This window comes from Taudactylus pleione, unplaced genomic scaffold (assembly GCF_031769625.1).
Source record: "Taudactylus pleione unplaced genomic scaffold, aTauple2 ptg000334l, whole genome shotgun sequence".
Taxonomy (NCBI): domain Eukaryota; kingdom Metazoa; phylum Chordata; class Amphibia; order Anura; family Myobatrachidae; genus Taudactylus; species Taudactylus pleione.
The window spans coordinates 4,507,184-4,535,000 of record NW_028284735.1 but is presented as its reverse complement, the minus strand read 5'-3'; the positions used below and the strand labels follow the sequence as shown (position 1 = coordinate 4,535,000).

The following is a 27,817-nucleotide window of genomic DNA, read 5'->3' as shown; positions in this document are numbered from 1 at the left end:
CAGTTTGAAAAGACTAACTCAGTCCTCCCCTATCCAGGATTCCTCAGAAGAATCATTGAGCACTATGCCTGCTGCTGCTGGGAGTGGATCTTCATCCAGAAGGAGACCAGGAAGACTATTAGTAGTAGTTTCAAAAAACAATTGACTGTTAAACAATCCTTTGCAAGGGGGAGCAAGTATGACAGCATTCACCCAGTTGCACAGTGGATCACTGATGCCATAACATCTATACTGGTATTAGATGTGCTTCCAATATCCGTCAATAATGCAGTGGGTTTTAGACAGTTAATTGAGGTCCTGTGTCCCCACTACCAAATCCCATCTAGGTTCCACTTCCCTAGAAAAGCAATTCCCAGCCTGTACAGGGACTTTAAATAAAACTTAATTAGTCTCCTCCAAAATGCCATTGTACCCACTGTCCACTTAACCACAGATATGTGAACAAGCGGAAAAGAGCAAACGCAAGATTACATGACTGTAACAGCCCACTGGTTGGGTGTATTGTCCTCAGTGGCACCAACAGCAGCAGGAGCATCTAAGAAACAGCAGCTCATTCAGATGCAGGCTATTCTGTGTATCACTGGTTTCACTAAGAGGCATACTGCTGACAACCTTTTAGAAAAACTCAGGGAAGTCATTGCAAAATGGCTTACCTCGCTTGGACTCTCCTCGGGATTTGTGATTTCTGACAATGCCACCAATATTGTGAGAGTATTACAGCTGGGTGATTTCTAACACGTCCCATGTTTTGCTCACACAATCAACTTGGTGGTGCAAAACTTTTTAAAAAAATGACAGGGCCGTGCAGAAGATGCTCTCTGTGGCCCGAAAAAATTTCTGGACATTTTCACCATTTAGCAGGCACATGTAGAAGATTGCTGCACATGCAAGAAATGTTGAATTTGCTCTGCCACCAGCTGAAGCATGAGGTAGTTACAAGGTTGAACTTCACCTTTTATATGCTTCAGCGGATGGAGGAACAGAAAAAGCCACCCCAAGCTACACAGCAAACTATGACTTAGGAAGAGTAGGGGGAATGTACCTTACTTGAGCACAGTGGAAAATACTTTCTGTGTTGTGCAAAGTGCTGAAACCCTTCAAAGTAGTCACCTGTGAAGTGTGCTCAGACACGGCCAGCTTGAGTCAGGTAATTCCCCTAATTAGACTGTTGGAAAAGTAACTTGAGAAACTGAAGGAGGAGCTGAAACGAAGCGTTTCAGCTATGTATGTAGGACTTGTAGATCATGTCCTTTATTCGCTTCACAGGACCTTCCAAGCAGATTAATACATTTTGGTGACCATGCTCGATCCTAGCCGGCTCCGTCATGCGCATGCCCAGTGGGCAAACATTGACCCGGTTGCGAGCACTCAGCGCTTGGGACTGGGTCTGAATCAGGCCCACAGATCTGAGGAGATGCAGAGAGCTGTTGGTAAGCAAATTGTCAGCTCAAGTGGCACGTGATACAGCAAAAGCTTCTCCTTCAGTTTCTCCAGCAAGTGCAGCTGCCAGGAAAAAACTAAATGTTCTTAAAAGACCCACTGGTGATGCAGATGAGTCAACACAACCAAGTTTTGACATCTGGTTGGGTCTAAAAGATTTGCCTACAATTAATGAGACCTCTACTGTGACTCCATCTGATATGGTCACCATTCAAAGAATAATTGAAGACTATTTTAATGATAGCATCCAATTAGGCATGTCAGACAGTCCATATTACTACTTGCAGGAAAAAAGGCAATTTGGAGGCCCTTGCACAAACTAGCTTTGCTTTACTTGAGCTGCCCACTCTTAAAGAGTTTTCAGCACATCCGGGAACCTTGTCAGCGTTCGGCGTACGAGGCTACTTCCTCAAAATGTGATAAAGATGATGTCCATCAAAACGAACTACAAATTCTACAAGAAAAACCTTTACCGCCAATTACGTCCAAAATTACTGTGGCACCTGTAATGGTGAATTACAGCGGGGAAATATGTAATATTGTGTGATGATGTACACACTGATGAGGGTGAGGAATCAGATTATGATGGCGACAACATCTTGCCTCTGTAAAGCCAGTTTGTGCACATACAGATCATTGCCAGCAATGTCAGCTGCCCATTGGTAGCTTGTTTTGTGGGGGCCCAAACAAACCAATCAATTCATGATTGATGAGGCTCCTCTTCGAGTACAGTATTGGAAAAGTCAGGCCCACACATGGCACCCACCGACACACTTCCTCAGGGATTTGTGACATTTCTGAGCACACAGTTGGTTCCTGAGTCTTAACACTTTTCATTTTTTTGAAATGTCTACAGGGAGAAGGGCTTTAATCATCATAAGAGTCAGAACTACCAGTCATATATAAAGGCCTTAGCCTTTCCTTGCCACTTCGTGTGGTAAAAGGCATATTGCCAATTTTATGTCTTTGTGCAGCTAACTTTCCCTTTTGATGTTTTTTCTTTACCACAGTAAAAGATTGCTTCTTTGATTTTAGATGCCCTGACTCAAGCCCTGTATACCCTTGGGCTTTACTAGATGACGTAGATGGACTAGTATCATCATGACTGGTGGCACTGGCAGCAGTTCCAGCACTCGTATGTGTTTTCTGCTCTCCTCTCAACTGATTGTTCTCCATATCAACAAACATGAATGAAGTGGGGTACATCCATATCAACAAACATGAATGAAGTGGGGTACATCACACATGTCAATTTGTACCAATTTTAAATATTACACTGCGGTATCAATGACTTACAGCGTCACAATATTTTTATGAATATTACACTGCAGTATTACTGACCAACAGTATCACAATACTTGTATGAATAATATTACACTGCGCTACCACTTACAGTGTCACAATACTTGGTGTCACAGTATGTGTATGAATATTACACTGTAGTTCCACCTACATTGTCACAATATGTGTATGAATTTTACAATGCGGTTCCACTTACAGTGTAATATACTTGGATGAAATTGGGGTACCACTTACAGTGTTACAATATGTGTATGAATATTACACTGCAGTTCCACCTACAGTGTCACAATACTTTGTAGAAATTGGGGTACCACCTACAGTGTCACAATTTGTGTATGAATATTACACTGCGGTTCCACCTACAGTGTCACGATACTTAAATTAAATTAGGGTACTTTTTAAATTATATTATTAGCTTTTATTTTTTTTACACTGGGCACTCTTGGATGGACAGAGCACCCAGAGCACCCCTAGACCGACAGAGCACCCCTGGAGGACACAGCAGCCCCTTTACGGATAGACAGAGTACTCCTAGATGGTCAGACCACCCATGGAAGACACAGCAGCCCCTTGATGGATGGACAGAGCACCCATAGCACTTCTAGACCAACAGAGCACCCCTGGAAAACACAGCAGTCTTAATGGACAGACAGAGCACCCCTAGCCTGACAGAGCACCCCTGTGCAGTACACTATCCACAGCCGGGCAGAAATGGCGCCGAAGACCGGGGACCTTTATAGATTCCAAAACCAGCGAGGGAAAATAAAATTTTGCCTCATTTTGGGATCTGAGTCAGGCTGAAAATCCGAGCCGGGACCCGAGATTGAGACGTTCGACCTAATTTGTCTTATAGTAATAAAAATAATTTATAGTGATTTCAATTTTGGGCATTTGTTGAACGCCTGGCATAAGGTTTGTGCCATAATAATAAGTATGAAACATATTTTGGGATCTGATTGTTTTTTAATATTTATATTTTAAAAGCTTAATCATTCACTTAATAAACAATGGCCAAAAAAATAACCTGAAATTATTAACTGTTAACTGGCAAGGACATGCTATAGCAATAAGGGATCTGAATGGAATTATCCATAACAGACTCAGGCACTGATTCAGAGCCGGACGCTCTGACAGAACGCTTGCTCTGAATCAGGGCCGTCCCTGCTCCTTTTTGGAGCGGCCTCCTGGCCGTTCGCATAGCTGTGGGTGACCACCCACAGCTATAGTGAGCGGGCAAAATGATGGTCGCGATGGTCAAGACCATCGCGACCATCGGGCTTGCGACGAGACCCTGCGGTAGGTCTGAATCTGGCCCTCAGATCCATATGCTTATTTACAAAGGGTGCAGGGTGTGCAATGCACTTGGGCCCCTTAGCACTGCACATCCAGCACACAGAGTTATACTTACCTTGTTCCAACAAGCAGGTCCCTTCTTCTCCGTGGTAACATCTTCGTAATGACATCTCTAGGTAGATGGCACTGTGCAGTGAAAGCAAAGAGTCTGGCACTGTGCCAAAGCCTTTACTCTCATACTCCATCTTTCTGAAAATCACTGGGAAGATGGTGCCACGGAGGAGGAGGGACCTGCTTGCTGGCACAAGGTAAGTATATGCGGGGCTGGGGGTAGCGGGAGGGTCCCTGCTACACATGGCCCCCTTGGGTGTTAATATGCCTCTGCTCAGGTGGATGTTAATATGCCCCTGTTCAGATCACATTTAGAATCAATCGGAAGAAACAGGTTATCACAACAACGGTATATTCTCTCTGTAATAAAGACCATGGTAATGCATAGGGATAGGTTTCTTCTGTAGGTCAATTTTCCCATTTGGCTAACTGGCGATCAGGCATGTAGGAAATAACATAGTATCTGCCAAAGGAGATATGGCCTGATTCAGAGGTAGACGCAAATCGGGTCTGTGTTGCATATTTGGTTGCAACAGATCTGAGAAGGTATGCAAATGCTGCTGGAGCCATCTTTTGTACAGGGACTCCCACCGGCAGCTTCTCAGATCTGTGCTTGCCTCCTAAAACGCAGCATCAGGTGAACATTGGGCACATCAGTCACATCATCGGACCTCTGAGCAAGCCTATGGTTGCTCAGAATATTTGTTGCACCTGAGATGCTGGGAGCCAGAACCACTGCACCCAAAGCCACAGTCACTGGCTGCAACATTCCCCAAAAATGATTGTGACATGCCTGTGTTTTAGTCACCTCACCCAAACGGATGCTGGCTGTCACTACAGCTGCGTCTAAATCAACACTGTGGCCACCATTGCACAGTAAGACCATCACAGCATGTACGCAGTGCGGCACAGGCACATGTGCAGTAGACAAAACATCAGTCAGTTGCAAGAGAATCAAAACTGCACCCACCTCTTCATCAGGCCCATAGTACGTATAGCTGTGGCACCTAAAGTGTGTGACAAGCATTACTGTAAATACAATGTCAATGGAACTGCAACTATTAATACTCAAATATTTATAATGATCCAACTAGTTGCTGCAGGCATTTCAGACATTAATTTCAGAAGAAAATGTATGTCTGTAACACCCAGTAAATAAAATATGTATAGTTATATGTTATTAATAGTTAAAGGAGGGCCATCTCCATCTCTGGGAATAAGAGAGGAGTAACAAGAGTATTCCTCAGGTCTCATCCTATAGGATTGTAGAGAGGGGGTAACTGAGGCTGCATAAATAGACTGTGTTTCAGAGGATACTCATTCTTTCCTTTTGGTAGTTACCCACCTTCTCTGCCCCTATTAGCTGTAAGTGTAGGTTTTATTGCACTGTTTTCAATTTGTGGTTGTTTTATTTAATCTGCACTGTAACTTTTTTCTTGAAGAGAAGGCACAGCCAGGAAGGAAAGCATTGCTCCTCTGTGATCATTAGGGCTGAAGAGGTAGTTGAGGGGTGCTTTCTCTTTTGCAGGGCAAGTAGTCTCTACCCCAGGACCTGGGCTTCTGCCTGGTTGGGCTCATTAGTACGAAGCAAATTAAGAGGGGTGGGGCATTTACAGTTCAGTTTGCATTGGGAGTATCTCTGCCCCTCATTTGTTAATTCCAGTTATGTCTAGAGCTGGTATTGAAATGCTTTATTGACATTCATTCAATCATTCTTTATTAGAATAAAAGCAATAAGGAACTAGGGGCTGAAAATTATCAAAGTACTATTACAGGAGTGTAGAATATGTGAACACTGTTGTGTGGGTGTGACTAGTGCCATGTGGGTATGTATACCCCCTACACTATCAGTCCAGGTGGCTCCTTAAATATTTAAGTAGATAAACTGCATCATTTATGTGAGGAAAATAGTAATACAATATTAGTATGTAAGATTTATGCCTGACCAGGTGGCCAGCTGGGCCTGTGTTCATCATCATGCTGTCATAAGGATGGGCCTATTATTCTGTAGAGGCATGGTACCCCATTCTTAGTCTCCCCCTGTCTCCAGTTGTGATTTATTCTTTGACTTTGTGTAGGTGTATAGCCATTTCTACTTTATTTTAAACAATCTGTAAAACATGACATTATTTAGATGCATCTCTTTCCCTTTTGGAGTTGTTATCTGATTTGTTAGTTGTTATCTTTTACAAGAAACCAAGAATTCCATCATTTGTCCAGTTTTTTGTTTGAGTCAAAATGTGTTGGGTGGTTTTGCAAAGGGCTCACTGAAGGAAATGTTCAATAAATCGAACAGTAACATGTTATTTACTAAGGGACGTAGTTATTTTCCAAAGTTCACAATGTAGACAACCAGTTTGACAGTGTTATATCTAGTAGACTATGGTAATACAGTATTATTGCTATTTAAACCATTGTAACTGTGTCTGCAATATACTTTAAACATGATGTTTTACAATCATTTTAATCTTATACTGCCGACATGGTTACAATATTTTTACTAACATTGTCGGCATAATGTGGCCAACATCACGCTGCCGGGAAATTGATTGTCGACATTGTGATTGTCGGCAAAACATACCCATCCCATTAACTAATATTCTTCTTTGAAATCTAATAAACAGTAAATTAATTTTACTTGCAGAATTAGAATTAAGTTACATACCTGATGAACAAGCCTTTCTCCAGCTTGGTCAGTTGTGATTTAAGTGTAGTCCAGCTTTTATAGTCTGTAAATGACTCACAGGTAAAATTTGGATGTTTGACACAATAAAAATATTCTTGATCTCTCTCGTCCTTATACTCGCACAGCTCTTTTTCATGGAGGTCATGAAGGTCAAACCCACATTTAGTCTCTACTTGCTTGCCTCGATTTGTGAACTTTCCCAAATAGTCTATATAGCCATGCCAGCTGTTTCTTGCCTTCCAGAGAGCAGAGACTGCTTCGCTTGGGTGCATGAGATAGACCGTCACCACAACTTTACCTTCCCAAAATACAGTAAAATGAACATAATATGTGCCATTGTTACAATCTTCAATCATGCCAGATGCTCTTGCTCCAATATCAGAGTTAGAAATGATTGTTCTTAAATAGTCTCCTCCATAGGTTTTTCTCTTGCCCAGATAATCGTAGGCATCAATCTGTACTGTCAATAAATCACCAACACAATAGCTCTCTTTGGGGTTTCTTATGAAGGCTTTGCTGTTTTTAGCACTTGTTGTGTTGTCCATATGGGTAAAAGTCACTTTAGGAATGTTGTCCTCTATCTGTTTCAATATTTGATTTATCTGCACTTGAATATCTGAAACTTTTTTATCTGTCCCATTGGATACTGGAGATGTAGAATGGTCGTCTATAGTGAAATACTGCAAGGAAACGAATAAACAAATTAATGTGTTTATTGTATGTGTCTAGTGAATGTTACATTTAGCATACAAATTTGTGTTATTCAGGGGCAATCATTAAATGACTAATAGATCCCTCAGTGTCATTACCACTTCCCCCTCTGCACAGTGGACACTAGTCCTGATTCAGAGATGTATGGCAATGCAACCACAGCTGCAATCACATACACAGCAGATGTGCGATAATATGCAAATGTTGCAGATGCAGGGATATGTATTCAGACTCCCACTGGTACCATCGCAAATCCAAGCAACTACGTACAAATATGCAGCTGCCATTGCAGATCATTTGATATTTGCCGATCTGAGTAGCCCTATGTTTGAGCAGAATGGTCACCTAAACTGAGATGTCAGAACCACTTTATCTGCGTACAGGTTCGCAGACGCAGGCTCTTTATGTTGGGCCAATCTACTCTTAATATTTCTGAAATGCCACATAACAATATTGTAATATTCATAGCATATGCATAAAAAAATGTATATCAATCATAGTACAGTGGTGCTACAATGTTTGTTAAGCTATTAGAAGTTTCAAAATGTTTGCATAAATATAATTTGAAATATATTCAGATGTTCATCTAATGGGCCATATACACCTGAGCTGAGATTCCCCGTTCTGCCAACACTGACCCAATCTGCCGATCAGTGACAAAAAAGCCAAATGATGATTGGTGATCTGTTGGCGGACTGGGAAAATTCAACATGTTGAAAATCCCACACTCACCGATTCTGATAATTTTTGGAATTGGGGATCGAGATTTTTCAATGTGTTGAATATCCCCGTTCTCTCGGCCCTGACGTTGGTAGACCATGCAATTAGTCGCAAAAGTATGGGCCCTTAAGTCTTTGGCCTGCCATTGTAAAGGTTGTGTTATAAGGAAGACAGAGAAGGGTATTTATTCTTACCTGGCCCCTGTCGGGTATTTTGACAGGAGGCATCCCGACAGCCGGCATTGCATACCGATTCAGGTAATAATTACACCAGGAACTCCACCAGCACTTAAAATATTTAACCCAATTTAGGGTAGAAATTTAAATGATTGTTGTAATTCCTACAATATTTTGCCTCTTTTTCTAAAGCCCATAAGACAGTGATTTTCAACCTTTTTCAACACACTACACAAGATTTTAAAATTGCCAAGGCACACCATCTGGCGACGCTGCGTGTGTGACCAATGAAATAACATACACACTGGCTCCCACATAAAAAATACACACTACATTGGCCTCCTCAGGAATAAAACATACTACATTGGCCTCCACAGGAATAAAACATACTACATTGGCCTCCACAGGAATAATGCACACTACATTGGTCTCCACAGGAATAAAACATACTACATTGGCCTCCACAGGAATAATACATACTACATTGGCCTCTACAGGAATAAAGCACACTACATTGGCCTCTACAGGAATAAAGCACACTACATTGGTCTCCACAGGAATAAAACACACTACATTGGTCTCCACAGGAATAATGCACACTACATTGGTCTCCACAGGAATAAAACACACTACATTGGTCTCCACAGGAATAAAACATACTACATTGGCCTCCACAGGAATAAAACATACTACATTGGCCTCCACAGGAATAATGCACACTACATTGGTCTCCACAGGAATAAAACATACTACATTGGCCTCCACAGGAATAATACATACTACATTGGCCTCTACTGGAATAAAGCACACTACATTGGCCTCTACAGGAATAAAGCACACTACATTGGCCTCTACAGGAATAAAGCACACTACATTGGTCTCCACAGGAATAAAACACACTACATTGGTCTCCACAGGAATAAAACATACTACATTGGCCTCCACAGGAATAAAACAAACATACTACATTGGCCTCCACAGGAATAATGCACACTACATTGGTCTCCACAGGAATAATGCACACTACATTGGTCTCCACAGGAATAAAACACACTACATTGGTCTCCACAGGAATAAAACATACTACATTGGCCTCCACAGGAATAAAACATACTACATTGGCCTCCACAGGAATAATGCACACTACATTGGCCTCCACAGGAATAAAACATATTACATTGGCCTCCACAGGAATAATACATACTACATTGGCCTCTACTGGAATAAAGCACACTACATTGGCCTCTACAGGAATAAAGCACACTACATTGGCCTCTACAGGAATAAAGCACACTACATTGGTCTCCACAGGAATAAAACACACTACATTGGTCTCCACAGGAATAAAACATACTACATTGGCCTCCACAGGAATAAAACAAACATACTACATTGGCCTCCACAGGAATAATGCACACTACATTGGTCTCCACAGGAATAATACACACTACATTGGTCTCCACAGGAATAAAACACACTACATTGGTCTCCACAGGAATAAAACACACTACATTGGCCTCCACAGGAATAAAGCACACTACATTGGTCTCCACAGGAATAAAGCACACTACATTGGTCTCCACAGGAATAAAACACACTACATTGGCCTCCACAGGAATAAAACACACTACATTGGCCTCCTCAGGAATAAAACATACTACATTGGCCTCCACAGGAATAAAACACACTACATTGGTCTCCACAGGAATAAAACATACTACATTGGCCTCCTCAGGAATAAAACACACTACAGCACAAGTGCGCTGAGCTGACCACCGACACAGGCACACTTGACAACCGCTCATGGCACACTAGAGTGGTGGAAAAACGCTGCCACAAGGGCTATAAAGTAGAATGAATAAAATCAAACCTTATTTTCCTTCTTTTATTTTTTCTAATTGACAATTGGAGGACAGTTCCCTGTCCACGTGGTAATGTATGTAATATAACTGCCAATCTAGGATCTAATGATCAAAAGTTATCTTAAATATTATTTTTATTTTGCGGATATTGGTCTTTTAGAAATCTTAATTATTAATATAAAAGTTATATTTTAACAGTAAAACATACAACAAAGTGATTCCACTAAGAAGTCTTCTTTTTTCTCTATTTGATACGTACTGTACTGTATGTTTATCACAAATGACTCGTTAAGCACCACATTACATCCAGTCTTGATTGAGAATATATTTGACCTGTCTGATGATCAAAACCATAAATTGTCAAAAAAGATTCAGAAAATTACAATTATGTTTAAAAGGTCTCCCATGAACAATAATAATGGTGTAAGCTGAGAAAGGTAAAGAATTATCACTAATAATGGTTTGCAAAACTAGGCGGGACTCACCTAACTACAGTACAACAAAAGTTGTTTTAGAAACGCTGTGTCAATAAGAAGCTAATTTCTGCATGACAAATGCTGTTCTAAAGTTTCTCATGTCTAAAGTTTCTCATGTCCCAAATAAAGACAAATAGAACTACTTTTGCAAATAATATGTCTCATGCTTTAAATAATCGTACAAGCCAAAGGTTCAATAAAGGAATCTCAAGCATATTTAAATATTTGTAGAATACGAGGAAGAAATTTCTAAGCTATTCGATATAGATAGTTAAGCGATCATAAGGAAGCATATATAAAAATAATTAAATGGCTAATAATATGTTCAAAAGAGTCAGACACAAAAGCATTACAGAATCATGACGAAGAACAACCCCAGGCCCAACCCCAAACATGCCATACTCTAAAGCAAATATTTGTACTTGAAATTGAAAAAGCAATGAAAGTGACACAGCCACAAACTCAATTAGCTGGAATAGCAGCAACAACAAAAAATGGCAATATGCTAGGGAGGAGGTCAACAAGGTCACCAATTGGTACTGGCGTACCAGTATCTACAGCCACACACTAGTGTAGAGCCAGAACGTGCTTTCACTGCAGCATTAAATATTGGAAATACAATTGTAAGCTAATTTAACAATGACAACCAGGACGTTCTTCTTTTTCTAAGATCATATTTTAAGATAAAAAAGAAACACAAAACGTTTAGCATATTGTTAGATAAGTCAACCAATTTCCATGGTAAAAGAGAGGAGAGGAACAGAAGTAGGTTGTAATTTATTAAAATACTTAATTATTTAATATTAATTACCTTCATCGTTTATGTTACTTTATTCATATTTTATCACTATACTGTACAGTATGCAATATTCATTACTTTTTCATGCAAAAAACTATTTTACTTGAAATGTATTTGGCAATGCATTATTCATACTCGTGAACTAATTAAAATATCATATTTAATCGACCTTGTAGTGGTGAAGCCCATTTTGTATTGGAATGGGCATATCAACAAATTGTACTGTTTAAATTGTATGTTATATCTATGTATTTTCTGTAGAAAAAAATATTTTTTTAACCGTATTACAAATGGCCAGTCTGTAAGTAAATGCTGGGGAGTTATGTGGCTGGATTGAACAGCAGCCCATAACGTCAATAGAATTGCTCAGCGCTCGTGAGCGGGTCTGAATCAGGCCCACTGTCTTATCCAAGGTGACCAAATCTTCTGTGCCAGAGTTACAGTGACTATGACTCAGTTGTCAACATTGCATAACAGTGCTGTGTATCAAGGACATACAATTGCTGACACTCGGTGCTTGTAGCTATTATGGTCCATTTTTCATTAGCAATGTGAACTCCATGGTCTCTCGGTTTTAGGACACTGATGGCTATAAGATTTGTTTCCATTTTTGGTACATAAGAGCAATAACTTGATTGCAAATTTCCTTGTTCGTGATAGGGTTACATTTGGTTAACTTGGTGAACCTCATTGTAGCTGAAATGCCTTATTACACCAGAAAACCTTTCTATGGCTATCAGTAACACTCAGAGTTGATTCAGCATTGCCACTGCATTTATTGTTTTGCACAAGATTCACATTCTTTAGCAAGTAATCAAATGCTTTGTGACTTATCTTGAGACATATGATGCACTTACACACAATAATTCACAGAATTCACACTCTTTGTGAGCAATGCAGTGCTTTCACCATTTAACTCACAGGGCACGCATTCTTGGAACTGTAGTAAATTTGCACTGACAGCATCTGTGATTAGTTCTGCTACTGCATGTTAGCTTCCAATGCAACAACTAAAAAGTCAAACTCAGGCTACAAGTTTTGCAGCATTGCTGTAGTGATCCATTAATCGTCTACTTGCACTCCAACAGACATTAACTGCTGAGAAACAGACATCATTTTGTCTATATAGTCACTCATACTGCTGCATTTACATAACTTGGTATTGTATAATTCACATCTTAAATTAATTCTTCTCATTAGATATCCATCTTGGTATGCTGCCTGCAGTGCTATCCACATGTATTTTGCTGACATCTTCCCATGTATGATAAAGTTGCTCTACACTTAAGCCATTAGTGCCAATGGCTCTCTCTACATCATCTGGGTTTGGACTGTCATAGGGATCTACTGTAACTTTCCACAACCTTTCATGCTTTAATTGCATTTCCATAGCAAACTTCCATGTTGTATAATTTTCTGCATATTTTTGCTTGATAAATCCCATTATAGGTATAGCTCATTTATGCATGTTTCTTACACACACAAATATGCAGCCAGTGTGCTCCCAACAGCTTTTGAGCTGACACATTGTGCTGGAAACACTATGTGCGGTCTTCATTCTGTGTGCTATAGCAGTCCGAGTCTTGCATGTGCCTAAGATGGCATCTGTATGCAGTTGCTGGGCATTCCAGTAGCCTGGGACCTGTGTACTTGAAACCTGTGTGCCTAGGCCCATAACTTGTTGGAAATGATTTCGCAGGTTGATGATGTGGAAGAGTTGTTGTACACACCAGTGGATGCCCTGAGAATACAAACAGCCCAAATTAACCAGTGGAGATGTTTATTGATGTTATATGAGGTTCAGTTGTACTCACTGTTATACATTCTGGTTCTCATGAAGCAGAGCAGGGTGTCATACAGCTCACCAGCCAATGAGTGTATGCTGATACAGAGCAGGGTTATTGGAAAAGTGTTGGAAGCCAGGTAATCACAAGTCTCTCACCATGGCACTCTAACATAGTGGACATGATAACACAGCGCATGTGCAGTACTAGCCTCTGTGGACATCTTGGTAAAAAAAATGTAGCCTCCCTGGAGTAGCAACATCTCTACCTTCAATAGTGTGAACTTCAGACCTGAATTATTCCAGAGCACTTTCTTAAGACTGAACATTTCTATTAAAACTGATATCACTAATGCTGGCTGGCAGAGTGAACAGACTCATAGCATGAACTTTCAACTAAGGCTCATACCCCAACTATACCAGGGACTGCCTATTGACATTTGCATCCCTAAAATTGATGCATATAATTAGTGCAGGCATATCATTGGTCAATTTATCATTTTGGTATCACACAAACATCTATTAAAATTTTACAGCAATAGCATTTGAAGTCTGTGTCACTCAATTACACATGCACGTTTCATTCTTACACCTTTTCATATGGTATTTAAGAACAACCAGAATTTCCTGTTAGCCATCAACATTTAAATCAAAATAATGATCCTTATCCTGCGCAAAACAACTGTTATGACTGCATTATGGAAAAATCGGAGCCTCCATCATTAACTCAATACATATACAGATTTATGTAAATGCTTTCTCTCTGATGTCATATGAATGGACTCCTTATATATACCCGATGATTTTCAGTGCATATTCCATTAGTTTCCACTTTTAAAAGTAAAATAGATTGGAGCAAGAGTAATGTAATATTGTAAAAAAAAATGGTTAAAATGTATTAATACATCGCACTCACATTTCAAATATGGATAAAAACATACATCACCACATTCTGTGGTATAAACCTCTGGGATCGCTTTCAGTCTGTCAAAAATAGTGTGTGTCCCCCGGAAGTGACGCTAACCGGAAACAATATGGCTGTCAATGTATGTATGCGTTCCGGAAGTGACATCTCTCTGAACCGGAACCGTATTGCCTCTGATATTAACATTAAGTTGACTTTTTCCATTATTCAATTAGAAATAGTTTTTCTAGATTTATACATTTATATTAAAGATGGAAAATTTAAACTAGAACATATCGTAACAATACAGACTAACAGTTACATAGAAAGAAGTAGTCAACACCATAGAATCTGGCTGGAGGGTATTCCCTTCAGCCAGTTTCTAAGGTTGAGATGTAACTGTTCATCAAAAAAGCACAAGATAAAGATAATGGAATTGAAAGGAAAGATCTCCTTTTAGAATGTAAAAAGGTAGATAAGAAAAATGATTTTCAGAGGTCTTTCATTTAGAATTTTAGTAGTCAACATAAAGAAGCAGAACATGTTTTTAAGAAACATTGGAAAAAAAGAGAGATCCTATATTACCTAATATATAATAAAATATTATATCCTAGAAGGATATTACCAGAAAAAACATCTTTTATATATAGAAGATAAGTTAGTACATAGTGCGATCGATGTTATAAGAACAAGTGGTAGAAGTTAAGGATTTCACAGATGTGGATTATGTTTAATGTCCGGTACCGTCAAAGGAACAAACAAAATGAAAGAATTTCAAGTGGGTGTAATAAGCTACCCAATAAGGGAGTTCATCACTTGTAATTAAAATAATGCGGTGTACATTCTACAATATCAGTGTGGACTAGTATATGGCGGCAAGACCAATAGGAAACTAAAAACTCATGTAGTTGAACATATATATATATATATATATATATATATATATAACACATTATAAAAGGTCTATATACACACACTGAATCAGCACAAAACAGAAACACGAATCAAATGTATAATATAACAAGGCAGAAAATTACAGCGCTCTTGATCTTTTTTTGGAAATAGCCCCTAACTGCTCCACTAATAGAGGTATCCCAACCTCTGTGAGGATATGCAATAGAAAAACAGTGGTGGTGCCTTTTGGGGCTATTTTAGTGTGTTATTAGTATAAATTATTATGTGTGTTTTAGTTAATCTTGGCAATGTATTGTCCTGTGGTTGTTAATAACATAAAGTTCCAACTGTAAATCTGTAGGTAGGGTTTTCTTAGAAAAATAGTTGAAAGGTCCCTGTACACAGTCTTTATCCCTGACTGGGAAATGTCCGTATTTGTGTCCAAAATCTCGCTGCGCTCTTATGGAGAAAAGATTATTGGACAGTCCTAGACTCTTTGGTCCCGTGATGTCTGTAGGATGGGTGTTCTGATGTTGCACCTGATAATAACGTGAACCTCCTCGTTCTCCTCTCCACCTCAAACACAATATTGGCACAGTATCAGGGACTTGGTGAACACGATAATGCAGATAGGTAAGAATGGTTTGTACTTACCACATCTGGTGTGTAGTTCCTGCTGGTTCTCCTCGTCCCGATGCTCGCTCAGGTAATGATGACCGTGTTTGCACAGGTGTATGGATAATGTTGCTATATAAGGTAATGCACTACAGACTCCAGTCTGATAAAACACTTTTATTGCTGCAGATATTACACTAAGACTCAGCAGTATTGTTCTAATAACGTCTATCACAGCCGGCTTTTAATGCTAAAGTTCCCAGCGCTACAGTGTGCATTAGGGTCCCCGTTTTCATATGGTGCCCAAGCCATCTCCGGCGCCATTTTGCCTGTGATTGATTATGTTGATATGGTATTATATATCATTCTGCAGCCCTCTTAATAGTAGTTTTAACATGTCAGTTCAGGTAGTGTATCTTAGTTATTGTGTCTTAGTAACCAGCCACCATCTTTTGTATATCTATGCTGTATATATATCTATTGTTGTTAACCATGTTCTTGCTAGTAAAACCATCCCCATTTGTCCCCTTGCTGCCAATATGACGAATAGTGTTCGACTATATGGTATATTAATACTATAGGAATCTGTATAGTAGTAAAGACTTCTTGTTTAGGCTCCTAATTCATTCTTTGTTAATGCCTCTTTCTGCATATTTATTGTATATTATTCTGTCTAAATATAAACATCAAATAATTAGTGTATAAGAATCATTCTTATCCCACTAGATAAGAATATTGTCTAGTGATCCTTTGGTTCTGTTCTGCTTTTTTTCCCCTCCCCTGCATCCCCTTCTGTGTCTTCTAGTTTCCTTTTGTTGGGTGTTATTGTTTGTTGTTCCAGAATGTGTGTGTTGGTCCCTAGTTCTAAAAAATGATCTGCCCATTTTTTAGCTGTAAAAATATATAGAACTCCTCTTAGCGCAAAAAATGCTCAGAGTCTGCCGGTGAAATTAAACACAATGTGGGATTCCCAAATCCCACAACATAAAGTGGTAAAAATCAAACAGTAGTGATAATTCCTTGGCGCTCAAATCTACTTGAAAAGTGTTAAAATAAAATTATAAGCATTATATTAATGACATAAACAACATGTAAAAACATATAAAATCCACAGGTAATAAGGTGCTATGCAGTCCTGAGTATGTTAGAACATAATCCTGAATAATATTGCACAAAGTTCAAGGTGCTGGTTTGGTGACGTAGATGTTAATTAAACATGAAATGAAAAGAGAGGATCCTACCCAGCAGAGAATATGGAGCCACAGGATGTTGCTAAAATACAGGGTAAATCCGGATTACCCTGTATAGGCTCCACAAAATGTCATCCAGAAAGGCAGGATCGTCTCCCAAGTTGGTCCAAATGAAGGTACAGCATGCAGGATCCACCAACGCGTTTCGAGCAACTATGAGGCTCTTTATCAAGGTGTAGATCTTCAGCATGCTTCCTATTCCTTTATACCCCAGCTAAATGAGAAAAATGAAGAAAATGCCGCGAACCGGAAGTGCGCGGCCGTCAACTTCCGGTTTGGGGTCCATGTGCTTCAGCATGTAAACCGGAAGTGCGTCATCCCGCGACTTCCGGTTTTTGTTCAAACGTTGATAGTACATAGAGATTTTGACAAATTGTTCAGAAAGGAAAATCCCAGAACATTTTTCAAAGGATTCTTGACCATATGTTCAGTGGAGGCTCGAATAGTGGATCAATACCTCAAATAGATATAAAAAACAATTAGTGATATAGCTTAAATAAACATATAAATGAAGAATAATAAATATCATACATGTAAAACAAGGACAGTCACAGAAATCATTTTAGTTCGAAGTCCTTGTTAAGACCTCTAGGTAATAATGTTTTTAAATTAAAAATCCACTGCATTTCTCTTTGTGCAAGACGACCTTCAATGTCTCTATTTTTCCAAGAGCTTTTAATGCAGTCTATTGCCATAAACCTTTTAATATGATTAGGAGAACAATTATGGATTTTTTTAAAAAGACGATCCTGCCTTTCTGGATGAAATTTTGTGGAGCCTATACAGGGTAATCCGGATTTACCCTGTATTTTAGCAACATCCTGTGGCTCCATATTCTCTGCTGGGTAGGATCCTCTCTTTTCATTTCATGTTTAATTAACATCTACGTCACCAAACAAGCACCTTGAACTTTGTGCAATATTATTCAGGATTATGTTCTAACATACTCAGGACTGCATAGCACCTTATTACCTGTGGATTTTATATGTTTTTACATGTTGTTTATGTCATTAATAAAATGCTTATAATTTTATTTTAACACTTTTCAAGTAGATTTGAGCGCCAAGGAATTATCACTACTGTTTCATTTTTTAGCTGTGTTTAGATCTTCCTGGACAGATTTAAAAAGGGTTTGTGTTGTGTTTTTATTATTGTTTTCTAGAGTATCACATTCAGCTGTCGTTATATCGTCCCTCTGTTATAGGTCTCTTCTACAATATTAGTGGTTGGAAGATCCCTCCAACCTTGCTCAAATGAACATCTGGCTTTGTTCACATAATCATCATTGTTATCTATTGGGTCTTCTATGATGTAAATAGAAAAACTGTCAGAATCTTACTACACACAGTGAGGAGGAAGTAGATAGTTTTTCTATTTACACCATAGAAGATGTCATCTATATTCTTGAATGTCCATGCCGTCTGCAGTATGTAGGGCGGACCACTAGAAGTCTGAAAACTAGGGTAGGAGAACACATCCACAATATTAAGAAAGGTTTTGAACAGCACAGTGTGTCAGAACACTTTACGAAAGAACATCAAAAAAACCCCAAGGGATTAAAATTCCTAGCAATAGACCAAGTTACACAGAATTGGAGAGGTGGGGATCACAACCTCAGAATTGATAAGATAGAAAGTAGATGGATCTTCAATCTACACACCCTCATCCCGGAAGGATTAAATATAGACCCATAGGCCAATCACAGTCATTCGTGAAAACAAAAAGAATTATCCGCAAACTCAGATCCCCTCTCACTAAAACAAGAATACACAGTGAATTCTACAAAACACCACCTGGCACCGATTATTATCTGATTATACATGACAATCTAGTGGGATAAGACTGATTCTTATATACTAATTATATGATGCATATATTTATACAGAATAATATACAATAAATATGCAGAAATAGGCATTAACAAAGAATGAATTAGGAGCCTAAACAAGAAGTCCTTATTACTATACAGATTCCTATAGTATTAATATACCATGTAGTCAAACCCTATTCATCAAATTGGCAGCAAGGGGACAAATAGGGATGTTTTTACTAGCAAGAACATGGTTAACAACAATAGAATATATATACAGCAAAGATATACAAAAGATGGTGGCTGGTTACTAAGACACAATAACTAAGATACACTACCTGAACTGACATGTTAAAACTGCTATTAAGAGGGCTGCAGTATGATATATAATACCATAACAACATAAACAATCACAGGCAAAATGGCCGTCGGAGATGGCTTGGGCACCATATGATAACGGGGACCCTAATGCACACTCTAGCGCTGGGAACTTTAGCATTAAAAGACGGCTGTGATAGACATCATTAGAGCAATACTAATAATCACTGACAAAATGGCCGCTGTAGACGGCACATGCGCTATATGGAAATAGGGACTCCAATGCACACTCTAGCGCCAGGAACATTAACAGTGCCAGCCAGCTGTGACGTGCTCGCACTTGCATACCCGGAAGTGCGGGTAACGCGATCACCGGAGTCTGAGACAGAGCTAATTGCTCAACATATATAAAGGACAACACGGAGAAGGGTGGGCACCCTTGAAAAAGTCCATAACTCTGGATGAAACGTGTTGGGACACACCCCTCACAGACAGGACTTACTATCAGACTGTATGTGCGCATAACACACTTTGGAACTTTAATTATAGGAATGATGTATCCTTGAAACAGGATGATTTTTAGAGCACCCAGACTCTGCTGAGTCTTAGTGTAATATCTGCAGCAATAAAAGTGTTTTATCAGACTGGAGTCTGTAGTGCATTACATTATATACAGTAGCAACATTATCCATACACCTGTACAAACACTCATCATTACCTGAGCGAGCATCGGGACGAGGAGAACCAGCAGGAACTACACACCAGATGTGGTGAGTACAAACCATTCTTACCTACCTGCATTATTGTGTTCACCAAGTCCCTGTGCCAATATTGTGTTTGAGGTGGAGAGGAGAACGAGGAGGTTCACGTTATTATCAGGTGCAACATCAGAACACCCATCCTACAGACATCACGGGACCAAAGAGTCTAGGACTGTCCAATAATTTTTTCTCCATAAGAGCGCAGCGAGATTTTGGACACAAATACGGACATTTCCCAGTCAGGGATAAAGACTTTATACAGACCTTTCAACTATTTTTCTAAGAACACCCTACCTACAGATTTAAAGTTGGGACTTTATGTTATTAACAACCACAGGACAATACATTGCCAAGATTAACTAAAGCACACATAATAATTTATACTAATAACACACTAAAATAGCCCCAAAGCGCACCACCACTGTTTTTCTATGAATCAAATGTATGCCACTTAAAGACCTTCTGGGATATTCAGCAAATTAATCCAACTTGGAAATGTAAAAATGTTGATATAAGGTTAACTCAGTCAGAAATTAAATGGATTCATAAGCTTAAAGCCACGTACACACTAGCTGAAATTATGAGCGATTAAACGATAATGTTATTGTTATCGTCCAATCATTCACAATATCGGCCAGTGTGTATGCCGTCAACGACCAGCGATGCGAGCTCCCGCTGGTTGTTGATGACATTGTTCATCACCTGAACCTGCTGTCCAACCTGATGATATCGGCAGGTAGTGCAGGTTCGGGGATGCGGGTGGGTGCAGCCCTGAACAATATCATTAATGATATTGTTCAGTGTGTATGCTCAATGTCGTTAACGACATTGAGCACACCACTGCCGGGAAAACACTAAACGATATCGCTCAGTGAGTATATTGTTTAGTGTGCACACAGCTTAAGACTTATGCTGGGCATACACTCTACAATTATCTGTCAGATATCAGTCCAATCTGGCTGGTTGGAATGAAAATCTGGTAATGTATTGGAGCCAATGACAATCGACCATATGGTCTTAAACACTGGAAAATGCGCAAAAATTATTGGTCAAATTGGTTAAATTCATTTGATTTAACCAATTTGTCTGGATGAACATTTTTGTCTTCAGTGTTTATGAGCATATGGTCGATTCTCATTTGCTCCCATACATTACCAGATTTTCATTCAAACCAGCTAGACTGGACAGATATCTGACAGATAATTGTATAGTGTATGCCCAGCATTAGGGGCAGATTCAATAAAGCTTGAAGAGAGATAAAATTGGAGATAAATAGCACAAACCAATCAGCTCCTAACTGTCAATTACAGGCTGTGTTTGAAAAATGACAGTTAGGACTCTTTATCTCCAATTTTATCTCTTTCCAAGCTTTATTTAATCTCCCCATTAGCCCCTCATTGGAAGCAACCTGATCCTCCCTCCCTACAAACAGTCATCAATAAAATATGGCATATAGCAGCTATGGAAAAGATAACTGCTTACCTCCATAACAAATCACCCAAAATCACCCAAAGGAATCCTTGGTTTACTCTAAATTAGCCCTCTCCCACTAATGCTGCTCCTAGAAGTATTGTGGATCTTCTTGCTTAATTATTTCCCTCCCTCATAGACCTCACTTGCTAAACTCTCACATTTTCTAAACTCTCACCCAATTACATTTGGCCCACTGTGTTTTTGCTGTGTATGTCCCATTATCTACTGCTAACGAGTTAGATACGGGATGCCAATAGTCAGGATGATGACAGTCAGAATCCCAACAGATTTTTGTAAGTATTCTAACCCTAACCCTTCCTCTAACCCACCCCTCCCGCAGCCTAACCCGAACCCTCGCACCCCACAGCCTAACCTTAATCCTCATGTCCCACAACATAACCCTAAATATTTTACAATTATTGGTGGCTTTGGGAAGGCGGATATTATTAAGTTTCTAAACTCCAGTGGAGCCAGAGAAAAATGACCTATTAGAAAATTAAAAACATTTAGAAGTGTTGAACAGGGACGTGCAGTCAGGGTAGGCAGAGGAGGCAGAGTCTCCCCTGTCATACTCCTGAGATTTGATATAAAAATGATTAAAATAATACAAAGAAGACATTTATAACTTATAAACATCTTATTTGTTTATTGTAATCATTTTTATAGTTAACACTCACCAGCTTTGTAGAGCAGCCTGGGACTACAGTGAGATGAGAGATGAGGCAGCAACAGCTCAGTCTCATTTCTGTATAGTCAGACATTGATTGCAGAGGTGGGGGCGGGGCCACACCATAGGCATTAAGCTGCACAGAAAGAGGGCTAATAGAGGCATGCCTCTGAGTATGGTGGGTATGCCTTGAGCAATGATGGACACCTTGGATGTCTCATGTGACCAGTAAGTGACTGCAGTGTTTAAAGATGGAGCACAGTCAGCAGCAGCAGGAAAAGATACAGTGAAGCAGGTAGGAAAATCAATGGAAACTGAAGCTTAGTGTAGTGAGGGGAGAGTTTCAGTGAGTAGGGGGTGAGACAGGCTCCCAGCACTCAGACCCATCTCCATGTGTGTCTCCCCAGCCATTGACCTCACTGCACATCATTGTTCTTATATTTATCTCGGACAATGATGATTCAGACTTTTAGGATTTTGTTTAATGAAGGCAACATTGGTGTTAATGACTGTGTATTTTGCATACCACAATATGTACAGTAAGTATGACTGTACTGTACTGTATATATGTAAGCATTGTGATATTGTGGGGTATTTAGCTTGGTAGAATGTTAGTGGTGCAGTGTTATGTGCTTGAATCAGCGTCCATACATAGCCTTTCAGACTAAAAATAAAAGAAATGTGCTTTCGCCTAGCCCCCATTCAGGGCACTGGCACACTTCTTCACCCCATATTTACCTTGGGCAGCTAGTCTGCAAAATAAAGGCCAAAGTCTCTCAGTCTCACACTCTACTTCCTGCAGAGTAACACTGGGATAGTTATCTTGGCCTGGCTTGGCCTCTGGCTTCTCAATTATCAGCTGTCCTGACATAGGATCCAGCCTGGTCTTTAGCTTGCTGGCTGCCATTGCCTCACAGTTGCATTCTCAACATAGTCTTTTAGAGGTTTAGGGTTCTCCCTAGCTCCTATAGGTCTGAACTGTGGCTTCCCAGCACACACTGGTCTCCAATTGCAGTCCCACCTGGACTGTCTGACTGCTCCAGCCTCTCCTGGGCTAAGTGCAAAAGGCAGCCATTAGGTGAGCTCACACCTGGCTTTTCTTTCCAGTGTGGATGGCTCTCTCCTGCCCCACACAAACTGCTGCTCCTCAGCGCCATCTCTGGTGATCCTGTCACAGTATGTAATACCCAGGCAGGTGGTATCAAGTAGCAAAAGAAATTATTCACATACCTAACTGAGTAGGAGGTAATTCTGCATGGCTTCATATCCTTCTGTAATACCAGGCACAAATAAATATAACTAATAAAGAACCACCAATAAGAGTTCTGAAACGTCATTAATGATTTGAATCCAGCTCAGTGTCATTTGTTAAGTCGCCCTGAGTGCCGCCGTATCTGCTGAGTTTATAAATATATATATCTATCCAGAGAAGACCCGGCACTCACCAGTCCATAAACTTCAATGGGCTCCTGTGCCCTCCTAAGGGGTATTGCTCCCGAAACGTCGACTTATATGTCACAATAAAGTTACCCCAAAGTGGGGCTTTTTTCACTCTATACCGAAGCCTCTAAGTGCCACCTCTTTACACTGTGGATTATATATATATATATATATATATTGCATGAGAGATGGCACTCAAAAAACACTATTTGGCAGGGGGGTGCTAGGTCCAAAAACATAAACACCCTATCACTAAGCAAGCTAATCGCCTGCAGAGTAAACAAAAATCCAGCACTCACGTTTCGATAAATCCACAGGTTTATTCACAAGGCATGTGAACAGACATACCACATAGCTATCAGTGGCCCAACAATCGTTTCAGCTGTACTTCAGTTTTCCTCAGGGGCTAACACATACTGAGCCCTGGAGCTCTTAATATACCCAAAAAGGGCGCCAAAATCAGTAAAGCCCAAATCATGCTGTTGCCTTGGCCATGCCCCTTGGCGTTGATTGGCTACAAGGCATCAGGTGGGTGGGCGGGCTTTAAAAGGTAGATAAACAGCCTCCGTTTGTTACACATACATGGCTGTCAGTATGAGTACTGTAGCCTGTGCTGTGGACTGGGCAGATCATGACAACATAGAACAAAACAAACACATACACATATATGACTATGGAACAATTAGTGAATCATCGCTGATATCAGTCTCTAGACAGCAACAATTTGGAGAAACCGGCCAACTGGTATCACAGCGCTGGCAACTCCATAATTCCATCATATAGCATTGATCTGTAACTGCATATAATCACTCACAAAGCCATATAGACATGAAACATGACAATGTTAGTGAATACAGTATGTGTGCATTAGAAAATATGACAAGGCTCTTTGGAGCCATACACCATAACACCATGCCATATGCATAAGAATGTACGGCACCCGGCTCTGATTATAACAGCACTGGAAATGTATGGCAACAGATCGCTGTGGTCAGCTTATATCAAACGTTGGTGTATAGACCTGCTGGTCTCTGCAATCCAGCACCAATAACACCACTATTAAATTGCCAACACATTTAAATGAATATACAGCCAATAGTGTAGTCCAGGCCATTTCAAAGGCCACTCCTGTACTGCCATATGTACCAGGATAATGAATGCAACAAGCACATATATACTAAGAAATGCACACAAAAAAAGTGAAAACACCATAACACCATGCCATATGCACATAAGTGCACAGCACACGGTAAAATAAACTGGTCACACTTAGCCATTATGCAACATATAGCAATGTCCCCAAGGCAACTCGCGTGATACCAGTACTGTATGCATTTCGTATAATGTATTGCTACCACCCATGGGTAACCAAGTCACATGTAAGGCTAGTGATCAAAAAAAATTAATCCAAACAGAAAATATGTCTAAAGAAAACAGCTCATTTTGAAGTCCTCATTGAGCCCATTAGGTGAGAGACTGTTCAATCGATGAATCCATTGTAGTTCCCTTTGTAGCAGAATTTTCTCTCTATCGCCACCCCTTTGGAGCGGTGGAATGTGGTCAGTAATGTGACATTTAAGCTGTCTAACAGAATGTCCTTTGTTTTTAAAATATCTAGCTACCGGTAAGTTTGACAAATCCTGTCTCTGATCTGCAGTGGAAACAGATTTCTTGATAGAAGACCGGTGTTGACTGAGTCTTTCTTTGAGCATTCTGTTAGTTTTCCCAATGTATACAAGGTCACATGGACAAGTGAGAGCATAAACAACATATTTGCTGTTGCAGTCCAAATGATGCCTAATATTATATTTTCTCCCGTCCTGACGATTGGTGAAGCAACTGCTCGTTGCCAAAAAGGGACAGTTGGTGCAGCCTGTACATTTAAAGGTTCCTGGTTTTCTGCTTAACCAATGGGCTTGTTGTTTTTTATATTTGGAAGAATCCGTCTGGACTAACAAATCTTTCAAATTGGGGCCACGTCTATAGGCAAACCGTGGTACCCCACTAATTTGTGTAGACAAAGTAGGGTCACTGGTCAATAAATGCCAGTGCTCTAGTACCTTCGTCCATATAAAGCTGGACTCAGTAGTGTACATGCTGCAAAAGTTGAACACAGTCAACCCTTTATCAGGGTAAGTTTATTTTTGTTCAAATAAATCTTCCCTCCTAAGTTTGCCTACTTTGGCAAGTGCTTCATCAATATCATCCTTTGAATATCCTCTGTTGAGAAAGCGTTGTCCCATATCCATCAGAGCTATAGAGGTAGACTTTGGCTCTGAATTGATCCTTACTACTCTTAAAAGTTGTGAGTAAGGTAACCCTCTCTTGAGGGGTGCTGGATGAAAGCTAGTTGCATGTAGCAGCGTGTTTTTATCAGAGTCCTTGCTGAAAATTCTGGTAGCCACCTGATTCTTATTCAGTGAGACTGACACATCTAAAAAATTTATGTGCTCTCTGCTAAATGTGAGACTGAGGCGTATTGTGCCAGGAATTGAATTGAGGTAGTTAATGAATTGTAATAATAGGTTGTCAATGTACCTTATATAAAAAAGTACACTCTCTCAATCAGAGCTGCCATACAGATATTTATGTTCATAGGCTGACATGAATATGTTAGCGTAGAAAGGGGCCATATATGACCCCATCGCTGTCCCTTGTTTTTGAAGATAGAATCCATTCTCAAATAAGAAATAATTCTTGTTGAGAATTATGTCAATAAGTAACAACAGATATTCTGCTGGTGGACCTTGATAGTACTCACTCTGACTGATACATTCCCTACAAGCTTGAATCCCCAAGTCATGAGGTATGTTGGTGTAGAGACTTGCTACATCTAATGTGACCAATAGAGAGTGCTCATTAATCCCTGTTACCTTTTCCAATATTTTAAGAAAATCCGTAGTGTCAGATATAAAGCTGTCAATATTTTACACCAGTGGTTGAAGGTGGAAATCCACTAATTGGGAAAGTGGCTGACATAACGAGCCTCTCGCCGAAATTATCGGTCAACCGGGGGTGTGTGTTAAGGATTTGAGCACCTGTGGAAGATTGTATAGAATTGGTATCTTGGGGTTTTTCTGTCTCAGAAAATCTGCTGTTTCGATACTAATGTACCGATTATTGACACTGAGGTTAATTACCTCATCAATTTCCTTCTTGTATCTCCATGTAGGATCATAGTCAAAGCCTATGATAGCAGATGGTATCTGCCAGTTGGTTGTAGATCTCTTGGGCATAATCATCATAATTTATCAGTACAATACCGCCGCCTTTGTCGGCTGCTCGTATCACAAGATTAGTATCTTCTTTCAGTGTTTTAATCGCCTTGCGTTCATCTAGGCTGATGTTATGATATGAGATCTTTTGTTTTTCTATAAATGGTATTGTGTCTCTTTTCAATACCCTCATAAAGGTATGTATTGAGGGGTTCAGTGTGGGTGGATCAAATTTACTCACAGCTTTTAGGTTGCTACATTCAGATTCCATGGTGGTCGTGGAACTTTGTGAATCATTAATTTTTTGGGCAAAAAAATCCTTAAGGCGTAATTGCCTATTTAATTTGTACATATCGACTTGCCAATCAAATCTCTTCTGAAGGAGAGTTGGTACAAAAGAAAGTCCTTTTCCAAGGAGAGAAACCTCTGCAGGAGTAAGAGAGTGGTTAGACAGATTGAAAATAACTGAACCTGTAGGTTTGCTTAATTCTTTCTTCTTGAACCTCTTCCTCCCACCTTTACAGGTGGGTATAAGGGGCTTTTTGGTAAACAGGTCAGATGGATATGGGACAATGCTTCCTCGAAAGAGGATATTCAAAGGATGATATTGATGAAGCACTTGCCAAAGTAGGCAAACTTAGGAGGGAAGATTTATTTGAACAAAAAGAAACTTACCCCGATAAAGGGTTGAATGTGTTCAACTTTTGCAGCACGTACACTACTGAGTCCAGCTTTATACAGAAGAAGGTACTAGAGCACAAAATTAGTGGGGTACCACGATTTGCCTATAGACGTGGCCCCAATTTGAAAGATTTGTTAGTCCAGACGGATTCTTCCAAATATAAAAAACAACAAGCCCATTGGTTAAGCAGAAAACCAGGAACCTTTAAATGTACAGGCTGCACCAACTGTCTCTTTTTGGCAATGGGCAGTTGCTTCACCAATCGTCAGGACGGGAGAAAATATAATATTAGGCATCCTTTGGACTGCAACAGCAAATATGTTGTTTATGCTCTCACTTGTCCATGTGACCTTGTATACATTGGGAAAACTAACAGAATGCTCAAAGAAAGACTCAGTCAACACCGGTCTTCTATCAAGAAATCTGTTT

At 39.8% G+C, this 27,817-nt stretch overlaps 1 protein-coding gene across 1 annotated transcript in view; it reads right to left on the bottom strand.

Annotated features, from left to right (window-relative positions):
• LOC148508933 (NXPE family member 4-like) overlaps positions 1–27,817 on the bottom strand; it is a 180,163-nt gene that overhangs the window by 79,762 nt on the left and 72,584 nt on the right. Inside the window, exon 5 of the mRNA XM_088443792.1 lies at positions 6,812–7,512. Within this exon, the coding sequence (XP_088299918.1) occupies positions 6,812–7,512 (701 nt within the window). The remainder of the gene's footprint in view (positions 1–6,811; positions 7,513–27,817) is intronic.